The following is a 9,092-nucleotide window of genomic DNA, read 5'->3' as shown; positions in this document are numbered from 1 at the left end:
CATGACCTGAGAAAGTATGCTTGAGAGAGAGGAAATACTCATACTGGAGGTGATTGTACAGCCGTAGTATTTCGAAGCATCTGTTTACCTATTAACAGCAGACATCTTCGTGGAGGATGAAGGCGATACACGTAAAGGGTTGATTAGTACACGCTTTCCTGAAAGACTCATTTCCATAGCACTAGCTTCTGAGTCTCGTTGCGTCATTAGCAAGGGTTTGGATAACTATATAGATATTTGATCGCCCCCTCCCAAAAATGGTCAACCTCTTCCCAATATGCAGTTAGCCTTTCGCAGGAGGTAATTTTGGTGGAACAAAGATTTAGATGACAGAAAACGTGCAATAAGCGACAAACCACCCAAGATGCAAGAGCTCGCATAAGAAGCAATTAAACCCTTCCTCAGTGCCCAGGAAAGTTGCATCCTTAATCGAAAGTACGTGGAGATTTACCGCGTTTCAGAGACAAAAAGGGTAGCGATATAGCGATATACATGGTTACTGAAACTGGCAGAAATGGTCCAATCGGGTAGTCAGTGGAGCCACCGGCTTCAATGTTTGTTCGTATGTCCCACACTGTCCCACTTTTCGGTGATTGGAAACTGTAGCAGTTGGAACCAAAGTGACCATGGTACACGGTTTATTACTGACACGTTGAGTTGGATTGACATAGCACAGCAAAGCGGAGACGTGCTACTTATTGGATGGAACTCAACCGATAATTGCACACTGATTGACCTGAAAAGCTGGAGTAACTATGCGAGTTCGCTGTGGCCCTGTTGCTAACGGCGTTGCGTGGTAGTCAGTGAGCCACCGGCTTCAATGTTTGTTCGTATGTCCCACACTGTCCCACTTTTCGGTGATTGGAAACTGTAGCAGTTGGAACCAAAGTGACCATGGTACACGGTTTATTACTGACACGTTGAGTTGGATTGACATAGCGCAGCAAAGCGGAGACGTGCTACTTATTGGATGGAACTCAACCGATAATTGCACACTGATTGACCTGAAAAGCTGGAGTAACTATGCGAGTTCGCTGTGGCCCTGTTGCTAACGGCGTTGCGTGAGCCACAAAGTTCTGCTCGTTCTACGAACGCAACCAAGGCGAGGCTCGGACAGACTTCAGTATGGCGGGTGACTGGGATTGTGAAATTGACCTGTGAGTGGACGAACTTCGTTGCTGCTCCGGTAACCTGATTACGGGAGGCTGTTCGGCCATCGCGATGACATGTGGCAGGTGTGTCTCTGGCTCGGGGTCTGTAATGGATGCGCTCATACCCGAGACCAACAGTCAGAAGCATGTATTAGCTGTGTAGTCCTTTTAACTAACTCCGGTTGATGAAAGACGAAATCTTTGCCGATGTACGGGCCGAATCCCACCTCTCAACTTTAGTTGTTGGTGGAAAAAGCATGTTTCAACCGCCGTCTGAAGTGCGTGGCTATTCAATCCCCAGACCATAGGTCGGTTGTACATGTGAGATGAGTGCGACCTCGAAAGTTTAGTTCAGTCGACGGAAAGTACAGTCCCTGAGCAGTGCCCGTTATGTTTGCGCCGAAAAAATGGACATGTGAGCTAAATATGACTTCAGCGCACACTTTGGGGTGGTGGAAAGTGTGTTAGTGGCGTAGCTCCCGTGAGGCGTTTGTTGGGTAAACAGAAGTCACATCTATTAAGTGACACGTTTGCGTCGAGACGCGCGTCTTGCGTGTTCTTACATGTGAATTATGGCGAAATGTATACCCCAAGATACGCCTCATAGGCGTAAGACCGATTTTGGATGGTACTGCGAAAGATGTTTGGAACATGATTGTACAAGCCTGTTAAGTGAAGAGTTAACGTGTACTATGTGTGGGTAGTTTGTGGCGTTTTGGCAGACCATCCTCGAGTCTCATCCAAGTGCATCGCAAGTGAACGCATGATGAGCCATTTACCTTGCGTCGTATTAGGACGTCCAACTGGGGTGTATCGGTGACTGAAGTGTGTCAAAACGAGCAACCGGGCTTTTAATTGAGCAGCCAACTGAACGACCGGTGTGGGGGTGGAATGACCTTTGGTGCGTGCTTCTTCTCTCATGCTATCTTGTAGCGTGGCCTCATGTACCAAAACATCGAGCGTTGGCTGTGAAATTTTCCTTTTGTCAGCCAGTCGCAAAAGCAAACGCTCAAGCGCACTGGAATCGTAAGAGTCCCCCATGATGGCGATACGGTGTCCTCGAACAGCGGTCTTCAGTACTTGAGCTGGATAGACTGTTTGGCCATTTATAACAACCGGTTCACCCTGTGTTAACGAAAGAAAGGATGATGGGAAAGGTTACTAGGTTGGAATCAATATAAGATCATGAGGATTTTGATATAAAGACAAAAGACGCTCAACGCAATCGCACCTTTTTGAGTTGCCCCATCAATGGACCGTCAGGTACTCCCAACATTCGGGCAGTTTCTACACACAGTGCAGGGGGCTTGGGTGGATGCACTATAAGCCACCCAAGTGATGGAATTGTGTGTGACAGGGCCATAGAGTGAACTGAAATTCCCATATCGTCCGGGCGATTGATATTATACCAGAACCCTATGTAAAGAAATTAGCGGGAGTACACATGACAATGGGAACTGAGAACAGTCGCTTAAAAGCAGTCTAGTGCGGAATTAAAGACTGGTGGGCTAGACAACAAAAACGACGATAACTCAAAACAGAGGTGATAATTATCCGCCGCAAGTCGAAATGGTACAAACTGACACAACTCTCACCTAAACACTCGCTAAAATGCGCATAACGTGTTCAACCACTGTTGTACAACATTTGAGGTAACGAGGATCGCGCACTTCGATTATTCCTCTGGAATCGCAGCGGCATTATCGTGCCAGAAAAACGGCATTTCTATATTAATAATCGGAGTATTGAAAATAATGGAATCATCATATGCTTTGACAGGGCCTTCTCACCTAGTTTGCTGTGTTTCCTCTCGATGCGCACCCTAACAACACCGCCCATGGACACAAGTAGATGCACAGTGGAGTGTGATCGTTCATAGAAACTCAAGCAGATTGTTCAAATGCCACTTACTCCAAAGAGCCAGCTGCTATTTGAAACGGTGTTTACATTAGCTTAGCTCCCATGTAGTTCATCTTAATTGACCATTTTTACCATACTTTATTAGCTACCACCGTTTTGCTATTTCCAGATGTGTACAAGTTTCGTCTTTCGATTTCTGTGCGTTCTCCATGTCACCGCCTTATCACACCAGTCTTGTTATCGCCAACAGTATGCTGGTCGTCGCTACATACCGCCGCTCAATCGCTCAGCTGAGTATTTCCATGAGCACACCAGACTGCACAGTGAGATGGAACGTGGTAAGTGAAGTTGACGAAATCACATGAAAAATGCGTGATGTTGTTTCACGCAGCCTTTCAGTGGAAAGACACTTTTGGTATTAACACACCTAGGGGGACAAGCGCACCTCAGCTAGGATCCATCTGTGCAATATTTTACGAAAAATGTCCAGTTCACAATTTTGAGGGTAAGCCCAGTCCCCCAAACGGACGTCAACCTATGCTGAAAAGCTGAGAGGCACCAGACAATTGTTTCATTCTGATTGGGAATCAACGCCGGTTTGAATCTAATGAAATTCGAAGATCTCCTTATACTAGTGACAAAGTTACCTACTCGCAAAGGATAAAAAGCTTCGTGGGTCTCATGAGAACGCGACTCGAGAGACCAGTCAACACGCGCGTCATATTTTGTTCCATAGCAAGCGAACCACATCGTTGATAAACTACCCAAGGGCGAACGGTTTGGTGTTCGTTCATGAGTGGGGTGGTGGGGAGGGGGACTAAAATCTCACCAGAGATTGGTGGTACGCACACTTCTACAGGATTACGAATGCGAACAAAACTGAACCCCCTGACAGCTTTTAAGTATAGACTGACGCCACTTTTGGGAAGAAATCACCATTGGAATCTAACAACTTTCATACTGGAGACAATCTCAAAATTGCCGATGCCAAGTCGGATAAGTTTCTTCTCGATCAGTTTAAGAAATAGCTTATATTGTGAACTTCTACCGAGCAAGCGGCTTCAATGAAACTTGATAACAACACTAGTAGTCAAAAAGGCTGAATTTGGGGAGCACATATTGTGTCTGCCTAAGCTACTGAGTGAGGGCCGGTTGATAAACTGAGGATGTTGCGATGAAAGGCAACAGACTATGCAAGAAATGGTCTTACATAATACTAAAAAGATGGCAACGTGGGCACCTCTGACAAACTCTTACACAGTGGATTCACAACGCATTAGATCTCGGAAAATAAAAAAAGCCAAGTCTGACGGGGCTAAAGACATAAATTTAGAGCACGACTCCAATGAGTTGCTGGCTTCTAAGGCCTGCTCCCTGTGCCCTCGGGTTTGGAAAGTCAAGTGGGACATACTTTCAAGTTAGTGGCTCCGATGGTCCTGTCATCCATCAGCTCCAACCCTCATTGCTTTACCTACCAGGGTAATCATACCTGTTGCCAAAATTAGACATTCGGTAATTCCACAGCCCTCTGCAGAAAATACAGTATCAAAATCGATCACTAAGCTGGAGTCCCCCGGACGCAGCTTATGTCAGACAGCGCAAACATTATTTGATTATACTCTCCTCGCCTAACACTGATGTACGCTGCCTCGGAACACTCCACTAGCAACAATAAATCTCAGAAGAACCCGAGTAATCTATACCCTTTCACAGCTTAGTCTCCGAATTTTCAGTGATCCAGTGTCGTCACCATGTGGTCTCAGTGATGGCACTAGGACCGAAAAGCTCTGCTTAACTGGATTTCTATGGGTAAAAGGCGTTCAGCTGAAACACCCTTCCGGTGCCTAGCTGCCATGCCACCCGAAGGAAGCACGAGGGCTAGGATATTGCCAGGTTGCTCAAGCCTAGACAGGGGAAGTCGAGTGGCGGAGGTCGGATTCGAACCACGAACCTTCCGGTCCGTAAATTCGCGCTCTAACCACTTGGGTACCTGAATATGTGCAGGCGAGCAAAGACACGTAAACTGTGCTTCATATCTTAACATACTCAATCCAATAAATTAGTGACAACGTGAACTATCTAAACTCCCATACTACTCCACAGTATGAAGTACATGAAAATCACGATTGGCGTATTGAACATCCAGATTAAAAGTAATGAATACATACGCGTCTTTGCCAACGACAGAAATAGATGCTCTCAGAGCCGAGAATAGAGACTGCTTCATATAACTGTGCACTCGCCATCTATTTGTCGCAGACACGAGTATTGCGTGCCATCTGGCGTCTTCTAAACCGCAACAACCTGAGGAGCCAAGTTAGACACGTAGCGATTAGCTGTCGGTGACGACCGGAAATCTAAGGCAAGCGTTCATTTTGAGACATTCGGAAAGATCCGAACTATGGTTTGACGTATGCTTATATATCGGCGCTGAAAACGAATCATCAATTAAATGCTGAGCGTCCGAAAGACCAACTAAGATCGTCCTAACAGGCCCCTCCCGGATACATGACTCGGTCGACTGGTTCATCCGAAAATGAAAACGCAAGAAAACCTAATTTGGGCCTCAAAGTGTTCCCCATAAACGAATGAGGCGAAGAACTCTATATCTCCTGAGTGATAAGGTTCGAAAAAAATGAAATCTAAAACAGCAGTTAGCTCATGCCAAGTAATCAGTAGAATTAGTAGATAGAAAAGACTGAAGGACGGGAACTATAAACAACCGAATATTATCCCAACTTATCCGCATCAGCGCAATGGAAAAGCCAGCAATCAGTGATGCGGTTGCGGAGGGCGATGAATTCATTTGCTGTGATGGTCACAGCAGTACGGAGAATCATTTAGCTAGCTTCCCTTCCCGAAAATTCTTATCATTTGCTGTGATGATCAGAGCAGTACGGAGAATCATTTAGCTAGCTTCCCGCATCCAGCTTGATGATAAACATCATAAGTGTTTCAGGATGGGAGAGAAATCGCTCAGTACGACCGGAAGATGAAGCTCCAAACGAACTCAAACCCGGTCCAGACTGTCTCCGTTTTACCCTACCTAAGGGTGGAAGGCTCATTCACTGGCTGATAAGACTCCCGCCGACAGAACATCTAAGGCATTTCGAAGAAACATTGGGATGAACATCACCTCCAGACTACCAAGGAGCAACATTCTGCGCTCGTCGGTACGCATTACAATCACTGTCATGAAAACTTAGTAGGGCAAGTCTTAGTCAGAGGTGAAAAGCCGAAGCGAAATGGACAGAACGCCGTAGAAGGGGAAGCGCACCTCACTTATACACGCAACATCAGGCCATCGGTATCCACAAGTTCGCAAGGTGCAGGTGATGATGATTTGGGGGGGGATAGGTAGCTGCGCATTGCAGGCGGGAGCTGATAAATAGGTGCATAAATCCAGCACTGTCAGTAGACTGTCAAGTGGGAGGGGGGTTGGAAACGAGCTATGCATTGAAGGCAATAGCTTGGATGCGCGAGCGCCATTGAGGATGCGACTGGGCCATATCTGACAATGTCTCTAGCCATTGATGTGGCCCGTCTCGGGGTCCCCCTCCAGGAAGACGGCAGTGACCAGCGCAGCTGAGTTTGCTGGTAATGGCTTTCATCCTTCGCTGCCAAGTCATTGTTTGACCGCCTCTGGCTCTCTTCCACCCTTCACAGGGTTGGGCGAAAAGAACCCTTCGAGGAAGTCGGTCGACTGGCATACGCAGCACGTGGCCAAGCCAGCGCAACCTGTGCAGTGTGATTAGTTCATCTATCGAGGGTGAGTTATTCCTCCCGAATACCATTCGACGTACTTCAGCATTGCTGATCCGGTGTTCCCACCAGATTCCGGCAATGCTCCGAAGACATCGATGGTCAAACACTGAAAGTCTTTTGACGTCCTCGGCGCGCAGCGGACAGGTTTCTGATCCATATAGTAATATGGAGCGCACCGCAGCATTGTAAACTCGACCCTTGACAGAGAAGCTGATGTCACGCCTACGCTACAGGTGAAGTAGGTTCGCAAAAGCTGCTCTGGCATTCCCAATCCGGATGGAAATATCATCTTTCGCGAGAATGCGAAAGCATTCCATTCAGGAAATTGCCAACGTGCACTTCCGAGTTTGTGAAGGGACTATGAGTTAGGTACATGTTCAAACGGTGCTCATGACTGCTGAAAAAATAAAACACCGATCAATATTTGTTCTATTGGCCTTGAAATAGAATCACAGAAAACCGTAGACATTCAGCCAAAATAATTGACCAGAAAATCATTAGAGTACGGAAGACAGGAGTCAGTCTGAATTGGCTTCACCCAAGACCTCCAAGTGCTTGCACATTGACCCAATGGGACGCGGCTCACTTCCATGGGAATCTGCAAACCAGATTAACTGAAATATCGTGCACACTAGCCTATACAGATTTTATAAAACGGGCGGCATATACACAGCCATTCGCGCGAAGGGCTTAAAGTGTGTCCCGGAAACTCCGATGTGACCAACGCTGTCGTGCGTGTTCAGAAGTGATAAAATTGATGGTGTAAGAAACAGCGGCCCTACCTTACTTGACCTCAAATTTACATCAACAGAGCATTGAGGATACCGAAGTATTGCATACAGTCGGATTATGACGAAGGCTGACAGAGCGAATGAAAATAAACAATTTCCCTGGGAGGTTTGCGTTAACAAGTTACGGATGGTATTCCTTGAGTACATTTGTTTGGAACATCCACCAATGAAAACACAAAAAGACCGCCTCAGAATCACGATCGTACACGTATGTTCAGGACTAGTAGGTCCAAACGATTCACCTTATATTCTTGTAACAAATGTCTTGAGTTTCAGTGGCTCAAAGCCAAAAAACTGCTCTTTATTCCAGTGGATGCTGTGCGATTTTTACTGATTGCCTGATAACCCGTGAGTCATATACGAGCGGCACGCTGAAAAAGAAGGACAAGCAACTGCTAGTTTAGTCATTCACTAAATGATTTGTTCAGTGAAAGGGGTGGTGTTGACATGCGGAATTTCAGGCAAAACTTGGTGTACATCGTACACAGCAGAGAATGGCTACTTAGATGGACTGAAGCCGGACCTGTAAGTGTCCCAGAGGACGAATTACGTTATAGTGAACCACCGTGCATTCTCATAAGTGATTAATCACGCAGCTTCTGCTGTAATCTGTATGCCGGACCACATGATGACCGTACAAATTAATTTAACGTGCAAAGTGAGCTTCCAGACATGGGTAACTGGACGTAATGGTCTGAGAGCACCAAGAGTGATTGGACACATGAACGCTCTAATTTGAACCATATACATAAGAATGGAGCGAAATTAAGTGCTCACCATCTGAATCTGCATGGATATCTCGCCCTGGTCGTTCGCAGTGGAGGGGTGGATCACGGATTGGATCAGCCTCTAGGTAGCACCAGTCTTCCCAACCCGCAGGACGATGTTCGTCACGCAAAATAAGTTCATGGACAGCGTACGTGTAGTTCATATGAGACCTATCAGATTGGAAGGATGCATATAAATGAAGAATCGGTACAGAATAAATCACGGCTCTCAAATCATTATAAGACCATGCGATGTAAGAATGATCCCATTATAAGTAACTGTTTAAGTACAGCTATTAATTTTTATCGTTCGTTACTGATGTGCACCGGAGATGGCTTGCCGTTTCACTTGCTGATACCATCAAGTCGCACTGAGAATCCTCTAAAAGACGTATTTTCCTGCACACTAGGTTTACTTGGACCTAAACAGTTAACAATGCCCTTGGGGTAACCGTATTAGTGCTGGATTGATTGTAGAATCCACACGAGAGGATTCCAGTGGTGCTCAAGGTCTCTGTTTTGATTTTCAATAATCACATGTGAGATTCAGTTGTGTGTGAACTGTGGCAGCCTCCACGGTAGTCTAGTTGGTGAAACACCAGTCCGGTTAGGTTCCGTCCCCCAATATCTGTCATTCGGCCTGTAGCGGACATTTCCATGTCCCCTCAACCAACTTCACTTAATTTGTCCAGTACATGGGTGTTTACTAGATCCCACGACTTACCTGCTACACAAGCACACAAGTCACGTGACAAACG

At 46.2% G+C, this 9,092-nt stretch overlaps 2 protein-coding genes across 2 annotated transcripts in view; one reads left to right on the top strand and one right to left on the bottom strand.

Moving 5' to 3' along the window:
• Positions 1–1,843: 1,843 nt before the first annotated feature.
• The window catches only part of T265_12888 (hypothetical protein), a gene marked incomplete at both ends in the record, with an annotated part of 12,995 nt that continues 5,746 nt past the window's right edge, over positions 1,844–9,092 (bottom strand). Inside the window, 6 exons of the mRNA XM_009166063.1 lie at positions 1,844–2,276; positions 2,383–2,567; positions 4,483–4,574; positions 6,513–6,986; positions 7,363–7,390; positions 8,345–8,505. Coding sequence (XP_009164327.1) covers positions 1,845–2,276; positions 2,383–2,567; positions 4,483–4,574; positions 6,513–6,986; positions 7,363–7,390; positions 8,345–8,505 — 1,372 coding nt within the window. The remainder of the gene's footprint in view (positions 2,277–2,382; positions 2,568–4,482; positions 4,575–6,512; positions 6,987–7,362; positions 7,391–8,344; positions 8,506–9,092) is intronic.
• On the top strand, positions 4,865–5,923 carry T265_01895 (hypothetical protein; the record flags this gene model as incomplete). The annotated part of the gene is made up of 2 exons (XM_009166021.1): positions 4,865–4,968; positions 5,764–5,923. The coding sequence occupies 2 exons, from the start codon at positions 4,865–4,867 to the stop codon at positions 5,921–5,923; spliced, it is 264 nt and encodes an 87-aa protein (XP_009164285.1).

Source organism: Opisthorchis viverrini, assembly GCF_000715545.1.
Source record: "Opisthorchis viverrini unplaced genomic scaffold opera_v5_21, whole genome shotgun sequence".
Taxonomy (NCBI): Eukaryota; Metazoa; Platyhelminthes; class Trematoda; order Opisthorchiida; family Opisthorchiidae; genus Opisthorchis; species Opisthorchis viverrini.
Note: the sequence above shows the minus strand (reverse complement) of the source record. Positions and strands in the feature narration are given on the sequence as shown.